The sequence below is a fragment of the Sminthopsis crassicaudata genome, chromosome 2, assembly GCF_048593235.1.
Source record: "Sminthopsis crassicaudata isolate SCR6 chromosome 2, ASM4859323v1, whole genome shotgun sequence".
Lineage (NCBI taxonomy): Eukaryota > Metazoa > Chordata > Mammalia > Dasyuromorphia > Dasyuridae > Sminthopsis > Sminthopsis crassicaudata.
This window is the reverse complement of record NC_133618.1, coordinates 166,879,335-166,897,181: the sequence shown is the minus strand read 5'-3', so window position 1 is coordinate 166,897,181 and position 17,847 is coordinate 166,879,335. Positions and strand designations below refer to the sequence as shown.

Here is a 17,847-nt window from a genome sequence, read left to right as displayed (position 1 = left end):
AGGTGGGGAAAATTTGGAATAAAAGGTTTTGCAAGGGTAAATATTGGGAAAATTACCCATGCATGCTTTGTAAATAAATAAATTATTTTTTAAAAAGACTAGAGCTAGATTTAAATCAGAAAGTCTCTCACAAAATTTTGAGTACAGGCACCTGAGAAAGGAAGTTTGAATTCTCTATATGTCTTAAAAGGTTTATTTTATTAGAATAAGAATATGTTTATAAAATAATTGAAAACCATAGCCATTATTTTTAAAATTGTAGGTAATAAGAAAGCAATGACCCCTTCATGTTTCTAGCAACAAGAAAATTAAAGAGATACATTAAAAATCCACAGGTGAAAGTGGTATTTTAGGTAGTACAGAATATACATATATATATATATGTGTGTGTGTGTGTGTGTGTGTAGAGCAGTCCTATCTGGCTATTTGCCTGTGGGTTTACTCCACAGTCCTGCTCTACATTCAGAACAACAAAGCTATATGGCCCAGGCTTTTTAGTCTCTGCTGTGATTATACACCCCTAGACTGATTCTACAATCCCAAGCTTTAAAATAATTCACTGTTCTCCATAGATTTCTTTGAGGATTCCATTCCTCAAGCTTAAGTATCTGTTTCAGAAACTTAAAGTACAAAGCATCCTTCTATTGTACCACATTTTCTAGTTTCCATTATAATTTGAAATATGCCATCAGGCAACTGCTTGGTCATGACTTTGACAGAGACCCCATTTACTAGATTAGTTGTTTGAGGGAAGATGTTGTTTTTCAGTCTTTTTATTTTAATATTTTTGTACTTTTCTCAAGCAGTAATTTATTTGTTTTAAACATTCCAATTTTCAAATAATCTTTTTTTCATGAGATATTCATCTTGTATTAAGCTATTAATTCTTCTCTCAAATATTTAATCTAGAAATTTAATTTATTTTCATATTCTCTCAAGAGATCTTGTTTTGTTTATAACATCATTTTCTAACTCTTGCTTCATTTCTTTCAGAAATTCTAGTTGCCCATTGATCAAACTATGTTTCCATTTAAGGATTGTTGTAGATATTATGAAATGGTTTCCTTCTGGGTTTGTCTTAGACATCGCTGTTTCCACAATATTTATTTAATATCATTGTCTTTTGCTTGATTATTCATTAAGACTCTGGGTTAGGACTAATCTCTGAGTACTTCTAGAAGGACTTCTAGAAGGGCAATGGGACTTTACTTGGTCCTTATCTGAATTAACTTTATTATCTATATTAATTTTGTTCTCAAGTATCTCCAGGCATTGGGCTCTTTGTTTTTAAGGATCTCAGAAGCATCTCAGGCTAACAAAATGCTTTCAGTGCCATTAAAAGTCTGAGCTAAAATATGGCCTGATTGCAGCAATTTGACCTTTGCATACTTTGGACATAGGTTTAGGATCTGACTGACTTTGATGTAGTCCTATCTCTGGTAGTGTTAGACTAGATAGTTGCTGGCCCTATTCTTGCCAATTTCCAGAGGTTCTATAGGTTCAGCCTGTAGAACTACAGGTTTAATCACCAAGTATGTATTAAATAACTGCTATATATTAGTCACTGAGGATACAAGTACAAAAAAATTGAGGCTAATTTGGCTGAATGAAAGGAGAAAGACTAATGTTCAATGAGGCTAGAAATTTAGGCTGGGCCCAGGAAGAACAGAGTAATTCATTTTGTTCTAAAAGTAATAAATAATCCCTGAAGTTGGCTGAATAAGGGAGTCACATGATCAAATATGTGTTTAAGAAAAATTACTTTGGTAGATGTATATAAGACTGGACAGTGAGAGATTGGAGGAATAAAAATCAATTAGGAAGTGACTATAATAATCCAGAAAATTATGTGGATGATAATTACCCAGCAAAGTAAGTGGAGAGCTCAGATAAGTAGCATAAACAGGAAAATCAAGACTGCAACAAGTATGTCATGAAAATGAAGAGAAAGAGCAACCATAATCAAACACATTAAATGCAACAGAAATGTCAAAAAGAATAAAGAAAGAAAAAGGCCATCATATTTGGAAATTAAGAAATCATTGATAACTTTAGAAAAAGTCATTTTTGTTGAGTGATTAAAGTTAGAAACAAGAATGCAATGGATTTGAGTTACAATAGAAGAAATGGAGGAATCACTTCTCCACAAACTAGACCCCACAAATTTGTGGATAACTTTTTCAAGAAGTCTGAGAAAGAAAGAAGAGATTTAAATGATAGCTTGAGAGGATAGAGTCTAGTGAAAATTTTAGAGTCCAGAACTGAGTATATATATAAGGGCCCAAGAGTAGGAATTAGCTAACAAAGGGAAGTTCAAGATTCAAGAGAAGTAGGATAATTGAAGATGCAATATGTTTAAAAAAAAAAAAGACAGGAGAGAATAAGATTAAGTTCACATATAAATTCACATGACCTTGACAAGGAGAAAAGCTAACTCTTTGTTATAAACGACAGAAAGAAAGAGTAGAAGATATGTTAAGAACACAGTTCACATTAAATGACCTCCATATTTTCAGTAGAGTAAGAGATAATTTCTTTAGCTGAGATGAGAGAGGAATGAAAGTACAGGAAACTTGATAAAGGAAAAAATATAATAAATTCTGTAGGGAGCAATACCAGGAAATAGAGATGAACAAAAAGAATTGTCTTTTAGTGAGGTGAGTCCCTAACTTCTTTACCTGATTACTCAGTTTTAGGTCCCAGTTTTAGGTCCCAGTTACGGTCACTGGCCAGGTTCCAAGTTTTTTTGTGGTACTGGACAACAAGAGCTTGACTTTGGTATATACTCTGGCAGACCTCAGCTCAAGAGAGAACTGGAAGGTTCTGAGTTCACTATTCAAGTTCAGTGTTATACAGCTGTCATCTCTCCCTTATATACCCTACTGTAGGACATAACTATTATCCCCAATTCTATCCCTATTCAGGGCTTCCTATTTGGACCACTCTTCTGTGCTCAAAGGCCACTGGTTTTCCTCCTGTGCTAACATGAGCTAGGAAAAAGGATCCCCTATGGTTTCTCCTCAGATTTCCCAATCACCACTCAATCTAGTACTCCTCTTCTGTCTTTGATCAAGGACTTCTGGGAAGACATTTCGGATATCTGCTTTTTTATTCTGTTATCACTGCTAATTATAAATCAAAATTCTTCTCCTCCAAGATTTTCTGCCCAATCTGTAACATAGAAAAACATTGGTTCTGGGCAGGAAGAATTATCAGTATTATCTTCTCTCAAACCATAGATGGTGGTAAACTTTAGATAAGTATCTGTGATTCCATATTGTTACATTTGGTTCTGTAGGATATGCTACTAGATATAAGTTTGAAGTAGCTAAACCTAGAAATAATAATAATTATTATGTATATATATAAATATATATGTGTATATATATATATATATATATATATATATATATATATATATATATATATATATATATATATATATATATATATATATATATATATATATATATATATATACTTTTCCCTTTCTTCCCCCCACCCCTTCCCCCACATGGCAGATTCACCAATACATGTTAAATATGTTAAAGTATAAGTTAAATACAATATATGTATACATGTCCAAACAGTTACAGTTATTTTGCTGTACAAAAACAATCAGACTTTGAAACAATGTACAATTAGCCTGTGAAGGAAATCAAAAATGTAGGCAGACAAAAATATAGGGATAGGGAATTCTATGTAGTGGTTCATAGTCATCTCCCAGAGTTCTTTCTCTGGGTGTATGTAGCTGGTTTAGTTCATTACTGCTCTATTGGAACTGATTTGGTTCAGCTCATTGTTGGAGAGGGCCTCATCCATCAAAATTGATCATCATATAGTATTGTTGTTGAAGTATACAATGATCTCCTGGTCCTGCTCATTTCACTCAGCATCAGTTCATGTAAGTCTCTCCAGGCCTTTCTGAAATCCTCTTGTTGGTCATTTCTTACAGAACAATAATATTCCATAATATATGGAATTCATATAGCACAATTTATTCAGCCATTCTCCAACTGATGGGCATCCACTCAGTTTCCAGTTTCTGGCCACTACAAAGAGGGCTGCCTCAAACATTCTTGCACATACAGGTCACTTTCCCTTCTTTAAAATCTCTTTGGGATACAAGCCCAGTAGTAATGCTGTTGGATCAAAGGTTATGCATAGTTTGACAACTCTTTGAGCATAGTTCCAAATTGCTCTCCAGAATGGTTGGATGTATTCACAATTCCACTAACAATGTATCAGTGTCCCAATTTTCCCACATCCCCTACAACATTCTGCATTATCTTTCCCTATCATTCTAGCCAATCTGACAGGTGTGTAGTGGTATCTCAGAGTTGTCTTAATTTGCATTTCTCTGATTAGTAATGACTTGGAGCATCTTTTCATATGGCTAGAAATAGTTTCAATTTCTTCTTCTGAGAATTGTCTGTTCATATCCTTTGACCATTTATCAATTGGAGAGTGATTTTGAAGGCATTATTCTTTAAGCGATTTTGAAAAGATCAGTCAAGCTGGTATCTTTCAGTATTGGGAAACCAATATGAAATATATAGGCTCCTGAAGCTTGAGGTTAATGGGAATCACTGATATGTATTATTTAAACCCTAACACAGAATAAATGCACACTAGCTATAGAATATGTTAATTTGATGATAAATTGATCAACAACATCAAAATAGAAATTCCCTGACTATCATAAATAGAAATGATCTCTTTTTTTTTTTCAACTCTCTTCTTCTACATTTGGTATTTACCCCATTAGTGTTTAGTTTTCATATCTTATCTTGTCTTATTTGTAAGCTCTATAGGATCAAAACCCTCCTTTCATAGACTTAGTGTTAAAAAAGGACTCAGAGATCATCTTGTATAACCTGCACTTAAGCAAAAATCCCCTCTAAAATATACCTTTTTTTCCCACACTTACTTTTATGTTACTTTGGAATTTTCCATTGTTCTTATATAATAGGACAACATAAACATGTTAGTCAACATGGTCTCCAATATCCCCTTAATTAAAAAATAAAACAGAAAAAAATGTATCATGGCTTAATTAATTTTCTTACTACAGGACTTTGTGCCTCTGTATCAAGACTTTGAGAATTTTTTTACAAGGAACCTTTATATGAGAATCAGAGATAACTGGAATCGGCCAATCTGCAGTGTACCAGGGCCTACATTTGATATGATGGAACGAGTAACAGATGATTACAACTGGACATTTAGGTGAGTTAGTCTGGAAACCTTGAGAGAAATCCTCAATTGAGGAGTTTGAAAGAAAATCCTTTTTGTTGCTATACACATAAAACGTTAAACAAAGGAAGATTGAACCAGCTGTTCTTCTTGCAAGTCAATTAATTCTCTCTTTTCCATATGTGGTCTATGGATAGTTTGCTATGATTAAATAATCTACAGCACCTTGATTTATACTGTAATTGAAATTATTCCTATGTCTATATGTACTATATATACTGGTTTCAGGAAACAAATCTATCCATGCACACAGGTTCTATGAAAAATATCTTTAAAAGCAAGTTACAAAAAGATATGGATTCTCCTCTTGAACTCTAATTCTCATCTAACATTCCAATAATGGCCATAATTAAATCTCTTTAAAGATTATTTTGAAAGTTTTATAAGCACATTCAGGAAAATTTAAGAGCTAGGTATTAATTCTTTTGCATAGAAGGTACTTTTTGTGCCTGAAAAATTGTGAGCCTCTTGCTAAATTTTAATTATGGCATTACTTTACCCACCACAGGAATGCAACACATTGTGGCAAAAAGAGCGTTTAAGGGAAAAGAAAGAAAAAGGAGCAACTATTCCTTAAATGATATTCTGAGTCATAATTGCAATGATTCCAAGTATGAAATGGTCCAGAATTTGAGTGTTGCCATATTTATCTGTTCCTGAAATGAAATGATTACTTTTTCCCCCCCTCCTCTGTCATTTATCCACTTTAGGTTTACTGGAAAAATTATCCAGGATGTCATTAATATGGGTTCTTACAACTATCTCGGCTTTGCAGAAAAAAGTAATGAAAGTTTGACAACAGTAAGGAATGCATTAAAGAAATATGGAGTGGGTGTATGCAGCAGCAGGCAGGAAATGGGTATGTACAACTTACAATATGAGTCAATGCTCTATTTCCTCTTGTCATCTTAGTGTCCCTCATCTATTTCAGAGTTACGAGAATCATAAGCAAATATGCTTTCACAATGCAAAATACCATGCAAATAGATACATTATTATTTATGTGTTTTAAAAGCTTAGAGTAACAAAATATAAAAAAAAAGCAGAACTTCTCTATCATTTTCATTTTTACCTAAAATAGCTTGTCTTATTAAGAGTTAAATATGTACAAAGGCAATTCCAGAACCTTTTACTATATTTATTGTTGTTAATAATAACATATTTACACAGAATTTTATGGTTTTTGATGTGATTTCAGTTATCATATGAATATCATTACTAAAAGATATATTATTTTAATCCTTTCCTAATACATTCTGAAATCCAGTCAAACTAACCTTCTCTATTCTTCACATGTGAAATACCATACTCCATCTCCATAACTTGGTGCTGACACTCCCTTGCCTGGAATGTACCTTCTCTTTACCCCAGTTTCAAAGATTTCTTGTTCTTCCTTTCAGATACAGCATCCAAATTATCTTCTATATAAAGCCTTTCTTGATTCTCTCAGATACTAGTGTTTTCCCTCTCAAGCTATGTAATATTTAACTCATTTGAATTAATTTGTATTTATATTTATTACATTTATGCCTATAAATGCACCTACTGTTTCCATTAGATGCAAGCTCCTTATGGGTAATCATTTATTAAATATTTGTCAACTAATTACTTTAAGATTTGCAAAACAATTTATATATTGTTTCATATCATTCAAGTTTTTTTGTTTTTGTTTTTGTTTTTGTTTTGTTTTGCAAGGCAATTGGGTTAACTGACTTGCCCATGGTCACACAAATAGGAAGTATTAAGTGTCTGAAGCCAGATTTAAACTTAGGTCCTTCTGATTCCAGGGTCAATGCTCTATCTACTACACCATCTAGCTGCCCCACATTAATCAATTTTCAAAACAATATTCTTAATATAGCCAAGAGAGGTGTTATTATTATACAGATAGGTAAACTGAGGATCCATATGTTAAGTAACTTCTGCAATATAATTGATAAATGAATGACAAAATTAAGATTGTAATTCAGAATCTTCAAATTTTAGTCCTACATCTACTTCAACACTTGTCCCATTAATAACACTCATGATAAAACACTCATAACACAATGCCTCTGTGATGTATTTAGTGAATAGTCTAGAAAGATTCAAGTTTATCCATGAACCAGGTATAGCTGTAAGGGACTTATCAGATTAATGAATATGAAACTCATGCATAAATCTTGAAATTAAAGATTATTGATTACAAGGATTTCAATAGGTGAAGTAATAGGCAGCTAGGTGATCCAATTTAGAGCACACTAGGCTTGGAGTCAGGAAGGTTCATTTTTATGAGTTCAAATCCAGTTTCAGACACTAGTATATGACACTTGGCAAGTCACTGAATCCTGTTTACCTCAGTTTTTCCTTATATGTAAAATGAACTGGAGAAGAAAATATCAAATTACCCCATCATCTTTGTCAAGAAAACCCAAAAATGTCTTTCTCACAAAGAGTAAGACATGACTAAAAGTGAATAAACAACATTAATCAAAAGTATTCCATACATACCAACTAAAACTAAATTACATAACTATGATACAGATAAAATGTGCACCCTAATGGGCACCATTGAGTGAAAAGGAGAGCAAAACCATGTTCACTCTATTTTTCCACTGGTTTAATGCCATTTCCCAAAATATTCCCAGGATCTAATTCAGTTAATTCTCCAAATGGCCACAAAGTTCATGACAATAAGTCATGCATTTAAAATTCAGTACAATTATAATATTAACATGGAGCCAATATATATAAATATATGTATATACATATACACATACATATATATCATAATATGAAACTGTATGATGTTACTATTACTGATGTGCTTCAGATTTGTTTGAATACATATATCTCAAATATGAGTTTAAACTGCCAATAATAACTTTTAGCACACTATTTCAATATTCCATTTCAATTTACTTCTCCTCCTCCTAATCTATTAGAGTATGTTTAATAAAATAAAATAAAATTTATCAAACCCATTTGAAAAGTTAGTTCTTTTCATTTTAAATTCCTACTAGAACAAACTAGATTTTGAAGATTAAAAAGTAGGCAATTATTCTGCTTGTCACCACTAAGTAAATGTCTTTCCAAACTCATTTTATTAATCATTCTCCAGGATTCTGGGATCCAGTCAAAGTGGCCTCTACATTTCCTGTCTCTGTGCCTTTGTACTAGCCATTTCCCATGCTTTCTCACCTCTTTTCCTTTAAGTTACAACTCAAGCACCACTGTCTATATAAAGCTTTCCCTGATTTTCTCAACAAATTCTTCTCAGACTACCTTATATTTAACTATTTTGCATTTATTTTTACATTATCTTTATATTTATTTCACATTAAGATGTCCCAAAAATCTTAGTGCAGTTTTAAGTTAGAATAGCTTTGGGAACTATTCTAACTTAAAACTGCTCTAAGATTTTTGAATTTTATTATATTCCTCAAAGTTTTAAGAAATAATATTTGGTCATCACATATTGTAATATTAATGATAATCATTTGCAAAAAAAACACCATAGAAAATTATCAGTTTACAAATCATAAGTTTCCAAGAACAAAATGGTAAATAAATTCTATGAAGAACCCTATAAGACTTGCCAAATTAAATAATGTTAGGATTACTAGGTGAGAACTCAGGTTGTCTGGACAGTGACAAGGTGAGAATTCAGGTTGTCTGGACAATTACAAGGTGAGAACTCAGGTTGACTTGACAGTTCTCTGGCTCAGACCTTTGGTTTGGGCCTTTAAAGGGAGTTTACACCTTAGGAATTCTAAGAGGAGCAAGTTCATTGGTTGGAGTACTTCTTCCCAGAAGCCCTTGCATTATCCCACGCCCATTCTCTGGGAGGATAAAAAGAGGGAACATTGAGCCTGGAGAGCAGTCTGGATTGGGGAAGGACAAGAGCTGGAGGAGATTCAGAGCCAGGATTCAGGAAGAAGAAGAGGCTGGCTGGAGGCTCCAGAAGCCTCCCAAGAAATCTGCTCATAGAGGAAAAGATTATACAGAAAAGAAACCTCCTCCCAGAGAAGGATTACAACTGAGAGACGATCAGAACATTACAAAATAAGTATTTTCTAATGTTTGGTGATTTTTAACCTAAATGTGGGAAAAAACATATGAAGAAATATATAGAAAAATATGGCTCTAGAAGGGAAAAAAAAGAGAGACCAAAGAATTGTAGCTTATACTAAAGCCATATTCATCTCTATGAACATTTTCCTCTATAAAAAAAGACTTGGTAGGCAATGGATATATAAACCACCAATAATATGACAACAAATGAAAATGACTGCATTTTAATGGGCAGGAAAAGATCCATAATGGATGTGGAAATTATTTCTGAGTCATCTGTCTATGCACTAACAGTCCTAATATCACAATTCCTAATAAACAAGAAGAAAGATGAGTCATGAGAACAATATTTGGTATACAATTAATAGTATTTAATCCATAAAAGACCCCAGTCAACAAACAAACATTCTACTTACTTTCCAAAGACAAGTGACTGGCAAATGCAATGCTATTTAAAATATAAACGTATTTGTAAAATCTTATGAAGAAGTATGATAGTCATTTATGAACAAGATCATCTCACCAAGTTGAGAAAATAACATAGGGCAAATCTAAGAAAGCTCCACAAGATAATAATGAAGCAAATTCATGTGAATGACATTCAAGGATGAAAGCAAATAAGAAGATTGTAAAACAAAATGAGAAAATGAAAAAAATTGCCAAAAATAAAAATACAATAAACTGCTTTTTTCTCATCAAGGACAGTGAAACTACTACATTTGGAACCTAAGGAAGCAAATGAGAAAATAATAAAGACAAAAAAAGCTATATTATTGGATCATGTATTCATTGAGGATATCTATACTTGAAGTGCTATAATTGTGAGCACATTGAAAGACCAAATACACAAGATACCTGAAGGAGATGAGATATTAAAAGCCTTGAGTAAAGAAGTCCAGACCTTGTTGACACCTCCCGAAAAAGTAAATAAGAACACCAACAACTGATGTATATACCTACTTTCCCATCTATTAAAAATCTTTGAGGGGTCATCTATACATAAATTGAGAGGGTCACTGATGACATTACTAGTAAAGAATAAGCAGGTCTTTACAAATAATATTCAACAAGAATCTATATTTTTACCATCTCATAGCTAACTGAAAGGTGTAGAGAATATCAAATCTCATTGGGCTTATGTGTTGATTATAAAAATGCATCCAACTTAGTAGAACAAAATACCTTATAGACTATTGTAGTACAAACTATCTCCTATTTAAGTATCATTTAGAATTCCCCAGAGATGTAAAAAGACAATAATTCTATTCAATAACCTTCTGATAATACATATCAGGGGAGATATAAAACAGAGAGGTGTATGCATGATTAAAATATCTCTGTGACAGAAGAACTAAAATGCATAATCCAAGTCAAGGAAGGATTCTTCATTAATGATGAAGTTGTCTAGGTGTTTCTGTTTGTGGATGAGATTTCTATCAATTTCCAAAATATAGCAGAATCATTCTGAAATATCTGAATTTATTCAAAGGAGTTTGGCCTTTCTATCTACACAATGGATGAAAAGTATCTATTGCTACAGATTTCAATATACACCTGAGCATGTCCAAGATTTTATCAGAGACAGACAATAAATAATGTGAGATACATCCAAAGTTGAAGAGAGAGATCTAAATTGCTTTTGGGAAAGCTGCAAAGAACTTTTATCAACACTCAAGTTTTCCATAAAAGCAAAAGGCTCATATTTTCAAAACAAGCATTCTATTAGTGATACTTTATGGCACTGAAACCTGGAACATCACTTCCTTTAAAGAACAAAAATTAAGTATTACTCAGAGGACAAAGGAAAGAAACATGAGTAGACTGTAATATATAAATATGTAAACAACATAAAATTCTAACAAACTGAAGTAGTAACATCAAGGAATTGTATAACAGAAAAGATGGACTAGTCACATGGCGCAGTCAGAGTCCATAGTCACTGTGTGAAAAGAAAATGCTGTGACCTTTTGGGAGGACAAGGATAAGAGTCATATAATCAATCAATAAATATTTATCAAACCCCTACTATATGCCAGATACTGTGTTAAGTGTTAGGAATACAAAAAGGGAAAATATTTTCCCTCTGTCAAGAAGCTTACAATATAATGAAAAAAATAACATCCAAATATATAGATACAGATATATAGATATAGATACATATAAATACATAAACACAGAAAATGAATAAGAAGAGATGGATTGCTACCTTCATCACAATAGAGAATTCCTAAATCTATGAGGTTAAATATCCACTTGAGTATCTGAGTATATAAAAGTACATTGAAAACTATAAATTACTACATAAAATAGATTTTGTTTATGTTGTTATTGCTTCTCCAATTCTAAATATTAAATTGCCTTGTCTTATGACTCTAGACTATGTTATTATTATTATTATTATTATCATTTTTTGCAAAGAAATTAGGGTTAAGTGACTTACCCAGGGTCACATAGCTAGGAAAGTTTAGCTGTCTTATATTGGATTTTAACTCAAGTCCTCCTGACTCCAGGATTAGTATTCTATCCACTGACCATCTAGCTGCTCCTAGGCTATGTTATAATGAAATAAATATACATGAGGCTTTAAGTAAATTCACTATGAAGACACAAAATAGCAGGAGGCCATTGTGTTACTCTAGAAGTTTGTTAATGCTATTGACAGCATGGCATGCCAATGCTTGTATATATAAACTAAAATGTACTAGCAAGTATAAATACCATGTTCAGATGAAAGCTTCTTAAGCTGTGGGTCACAACGCTATATGGGGTCACATAACTGAATGTGGAAGCCACAAAAAAAATGACAAAAGTAAAAGGTTTCTTAACACAGTGACCAAAAATTTATTCAAAATCAAATATGTCATGAATTCAGAGAGTTTCTGGAAATACCTACCTGTGTTGCATCATGTAACTTCATTGAAGCCTTGGTTTGGAACACATAATATGTGCTAAAAGGATGACACTGCCAGAAATATTTGGTTCAGATTCAAGATGTGGTTACATAAAAATGTTTCAGGCAAAAAATGGTCACAAATGGAAAAAAAGTTTAAGAAGCTCTGATGTAGGTAACCTCCGCCTATATGAACCAAGAACAAAAAACGCTATTTAGGTCTTCTACATATGATCACAGTTAAGTGAAGTGATTATAATTTCTTTGCTTCATAACTGTAATCAAATCAGAAAAATGTATAATTTAATCCCATTCCATTAACAATAAAGACACCTGGTTTTAGGATAAATGGATTTTATTTTGTCCATCTTGGCTGCATACTTTGGTCAATTTCGATGATTAACAAAATGCCAGCATATTTGATATTGTGAAGATGTAGCCTTATTATGGCAGATATATTCACAATGACTATGATCATCCATGCAAAGTAAAACATACAAGAGAAGCAAGTACCTAGATAACACATGAACAAAAAATGAAACATATAACTGAGGAAAATAATTATGTCTTCTTTAAATTAATAAAAGGCAACATATACTAGTTGACTAAGCTGGTCTCAAAGCCATGAAGACTTGGGTTCAAGTCCTCCATCTGACACATATTGGCTGTATGATCCTGACCAAAATACTTAACCTTTTAGTGCTCTAAATAATCCTAAAATTAAAGTGGCAAAGCATTTACCTGAATTGGTAGAGGGAGTTTTCTTACACAAGAATTTCCAATACCAATGAAATTACAGATCAAGGACTTATCCTTCAAAAAATCAGAAATTTCACTTCTCTATTTTGCATGTCTTAAAACATCCTCTAAATATTACAGTGCAACCTCCAATTCTGATGACATCTTGTTAACAGTGATGAAGGGATTATTTTTTACTTTTTCAAGATGTGTTTAATCCTCTTGCATTTTCCTTTCTTTCAAAGCCTTTGCTCTCCATAATAACCCTGGAAGCATGGTGTGGTTTTGTAGTAGCATTGTCATATCTGCATTTATAGTAAAGTAAAGCATAAGTATATTGTGCCATGCCACAAGAAATAAACTTCTGAGATAAGAAATTTCTATTACTCAAGTGTGGCACCGGTACCAAGGCATATGACTTCAATTGTTAGAATATTTTTCACCTTTGGGAAGATTTTTATGTTTTATTCTCATTGATCACTATTAAGAGAAATTTATAAATAAAGATTCTATAATGTCCTATTGTGCACAATATTTTTAATAATATCTTTTTTACTTTCAAAATATATGCAGATAGTTTTCAAACTTCATCCTTGCAAAACGTTATGCTACAATTTTTTCTCCCTCCTTTCCCCCCACCCCATCCCATTGACAGCAAATAATTCAATATATGTCAAATATGTGCAATTCTCCCCTACATATTTCCACATTTATCATCTGCACAAGAAAAACTGTATCAAAAAGGAAAAAATAGAAAGAAAACAAAAGTAAGAAAACATCAGAAAAAAGGGTAAAAATACTACGTTATGATCCATATTCAGTCCCCAGAGTTCTCTCTCTGGATGCAAATGACTCTCTCTATTACATCTATTCAAATTGGCCTGAATCACCTCAAAGAGCCATGTCCATCAGAAATGATCATCACATAATCTTCTTGTTGCTGTGTACAATGTTCTCTTGGTTTTACTCACTTCATTTAGCATCAGTTCGTGTAAGTCTCCCCAAGCCTCTCTGAAATAATTCTACTGATCATTTCTTATAGAACAATAATATTCCATTACTTCATATACTATAATTTATTCAGCCATTCTCCAACTAATGGTCTTAATTTCCAGCTCCTTGCCACTACAATAAAAGGGCTGCCACAAACCTTTTTTGACATGTGGGTCCTTTTCCCTTTTTTATGATCTCTGTGGGATATAGGCCCAGTAGAGACACTCCTGAATCAAAGGGGATGCACAGTTTGATAACTCTTTGTGCATAGTTCCAAATTGCTCTCCAGAATGATTGGATCAATTCACAACTCCACCAACAATGTATTAAGATCCCAGTTTTCCCATATCCTCTACAATATTTGCCATTATCTTTTCCTGTTATCTTAGCCAATCTAAGAGATGTGCATGTAATATTTAAGGAAGGATGTGATAAGCTAGAATGCACCTAGAGGACTTCAACATGCTTTTTTGAAATAGCTTAAGTTAATGATATATGGGGAATGAAGGAACTGAGAAATATGATCTTTGAGGCTATTTCTAATACTTAAATCTATGAGTTAATCATCTTATGTTTAACCTTAAGAAGAAACACATTTGGGAAGTTGATGGCTATTTTCAAGAAACTGAAGAGCTGTCATACCAAAAAGCTCAGATTTGTTCTATTTCAGTGAATGGAAACTATAAAGATAGAATTTAGGTTTGATTTCATGGAAACATCCTAACAATCAGAGTTGCCACCAAATGAAAAGGACTGCCTTCAGAAGTGGTGGGTTCTCTTTACTATTCAAAGAAAAGTTGAATAATCCTTTATTAGTATGTTATAGAGGGCATTCTTTTTTAGTTATATGTTGGACTAAGTGTCCACCAAGGTCTTTTCCCAATTAGATTTCTATGATCTATCAGTTTTTCTAATTTCAGTTTAAAGATTTGCATCCAAGTATTTTTTGCCATTTTACAGACTGTCCTCCATACTTAGAATGCATTCCCTCCTCACCTCGGCATCATGAAATTGCTAGCTCCCTTCAAAGTTCATGTCCAGTTTTAGCATCTACAGAAGATCTTTTCTGATTCTGCTCCTTCCCCCATGATGTGCCTCTTCTACCCCACTAACCTTATCAAGATTTTTTTGAACACTGACTTTGTCATCCAGTGTATTAAGTATTAGTTCTCTCTCCTAATTTGTATCATTTGCATATTATATAAACATATCATATTTACCTTTATCCAATTATTGGTAAAATATATCAAACAACAAATAATCAAGCACAAATTCTTGATGTATTCCACTAAAACTAGCCTTCCAAGTTGAAAATAGTTTATCATAACACAAAAATATATTAACAGTAGTATTTAACCTACTTTGTCACTCTATGTTCTAGATAATATTTATTCATAAAATACTTATATAAATAAATAAAAATACAATATTTTGTATCTTCTATATCTTCTTGCCTATTATATAGTATTATTTCACCCTTTTGGACACAAAATCAAAATTTTAAGATAGAGCAAAATAATAGGAGACAATGATAAATAATTCTCAGTTATCTCAAAGTAAACCATAAGGCAGCTATATTATAGGATTTAGAAGCATAATGTACTGGTTTTTGGAATCCAAAATGTACACTACAAACCTATTAGTCAGATATGGAGAAATCCTAATGTCTTTTAATACATATATGTTGTTTCTAGGAATAGATCATTAAAATTATGTTCTTTCAAGTGAAAAAATAACATTTTTTATTCTTCTTCCTTAGGTAATATTGATAAACATGAAGAATTGGAGAATCTGGTAGCCCAGTTTTTGGGAGTAGAAGCTGCTATGGTGTTTGGAATGGGCTTTGCTACCAACTCAATGAATATTCCAGCATTGGTTGGAAAAGTAAGAATGAATATGGTGCATTATTATTTTGAAGAAGTATAGCTTTTACTACTTTTAGCTATACTAATATGATTTCCATCCTGTGAGAATAATTGGCCCATTTAATCCTTTAGTAAATATAGCTGGTCTTCAAAATAACTTTTGGTTCCAAATTACCAGAGTACAAAACTTGTCTTCTATCTGGTGATAAATAAGCAATAAATAAATATGTTAAATTTTATTCAATCTTCCATGCCTCTAAATAATGGCATAAACTGTCTGGTTAAACAAAAGACTTTGAAAATTAGTGGCAAATAATTTGGGAGTAGCATAAAATATAGCAGATGAATTTAATGAAAAATTACTTACTTAATAAAAGGGATGATTTCTAAGAAACCAAGACTTATATGAGCTGTTACAAGGTGAAGTGAAGAGAAACAGGAGAATAATTTATAGAATTTTTAAAAATTGTTTAAAAAAACATCAATTCTGAAAGATGTAAGAATTGGATCAGTGCAATGATTAATCACAATTTTAAAGGACAATAATAGAGAGGTGATACTCTATATGACAAATGAGAGAGTCATTTTTGTTTTTGTTTTTTTATATAAAAATATATTATTGTAATAGCAAAATATGACAGAACTGTTCTTCATCCAATATCCAGTTATTTTACATAGCAAATATCTGTGGTAATAAAACTAGTTCTCAACTTAGAGCACCTTTTCCTTATGATATTTTTAAAAATTTTAATAATAGCTTTTTTATTTTCAAAATAAATGCAAAAAATACTTTTCTACATTCACCCTTGCAAAATCTTGTGTTCCAAATTTTTCTCCCTCTCCTAGACAGCAAGTAATTCAAAATAGGTTAAACACGTACACTTCTTCTAAACATATTTTCACATTTAGAGCAATACATTTTTAGACATGATTACTGTGAAAATTTATTTTGCTTTACTTTGTATATTTATCACAGAGGTTTTATTTTTTTTCCTTTCTCAATGGAGGAAGTAAAATAGCAATTAAATAAATGCTTATTGGTTTGAAAAATAAATGTTAATCTTAAAAAATATTTTGTGAGCAGTCATCTACAAATATTAACTTTAGCCAGAAAATTGGCCCATCCCTCTTAATTGGGGATAGACTGACAAAGCTTTGCCATATTCTAATGCTTCACCAGAAAATGATACTTTATCTTAAAAACATTTATCTATTAAGTGTGTTAAGACTGATAAATTCCCAAGAATACTCTGCAAGAGTTAAGAATATATTTGAGATCAGAACTGGGCAAGGTATCTGTGAGCCCTAGAAAAGGCTTATAAAATGTACTTCCTATGTTCCTGTCCACTGAAGACTTTACGGCTTCACTTTAAGGCAAAAGAAGAAAATGGACATCACAAAATAAATACCATGATGCAGAAAGCAAAATTTTCTGCTATCAAAAAAGCATGTGCATGCATCTCAGCAACTACCATATCCTAATTTGGCCGTGGTAAAGACTTCACAAAATGAAGTTTTATTGTTATATGATTCAGAGTAACATACATTAAGTAGATCATGAGGGGAGAAAGCTTTCTAAAATACTCTATTACTAAATGAACATACCCAGAAGCATGGACAAAGGAAATTCTGGAAAAGATAGAACTCCTCAAGATATTCTTGCCAAATATTTTGGGCAAATACCAACTATTCTTGGTAAAGAAAGACAAAGGGGTTAACTCAGAAGATGAGTTTCAATTTTTCCCAATTTCTGTGCAAAATAACAAGAAGACAAAAGTATACATAACTTTCACTAAAGCTGCACTGGGTTTTCATATTATTAATAATCATAGAATTATAACATTTAAAAGCTCTCTTGAAAGGATTCTTCCCATTATCTAAAGGCATAGTCTTCCCCTTAAAACATTCCAGAGAATCTAGCTTAATGTTTAAAATCTCTAGAGAAAAGGACATTACAACCTTCTTAGATAATTTAATGTAATTTGAAATAGCTCTTTCTAAATCTGTTTAATTCTTCATGTTGCAGCTTAAAGGTACTGCTTACTGAGGTCA

The 17,847-nt window shown here is 32.2% G+C and overlaps 1 protein-coding gene across 1 annotated transcript in view; it reads left to right on the top strand.

Moving 5' to 3' along the window:
- The window catches only part of SPTLC3 (serine palmitoyltransferase long chain base subunit 3), a 185,327-nt gene that overhangs the window by 55,944 nt on the left and 111,536 nt on the right, over positions 1-17,847 (top strand). The window contains exons 3-5 of the mRNA XM_074287852.1: positions 5,075-5,229; positions 5,967-6,115; positions 15,690-15,814. Coding sequence (XP_074143953.1) covers positions 5,075-5,229; positions 5,967-6,115; positions 15,690-15,814 — 429 coding nt within the window. The remainder of the gene's footprint in view (positions 1-5,074; positions 5,230-5,966; positions 6,116-15,689; positions 15,815-17,847) is intronic.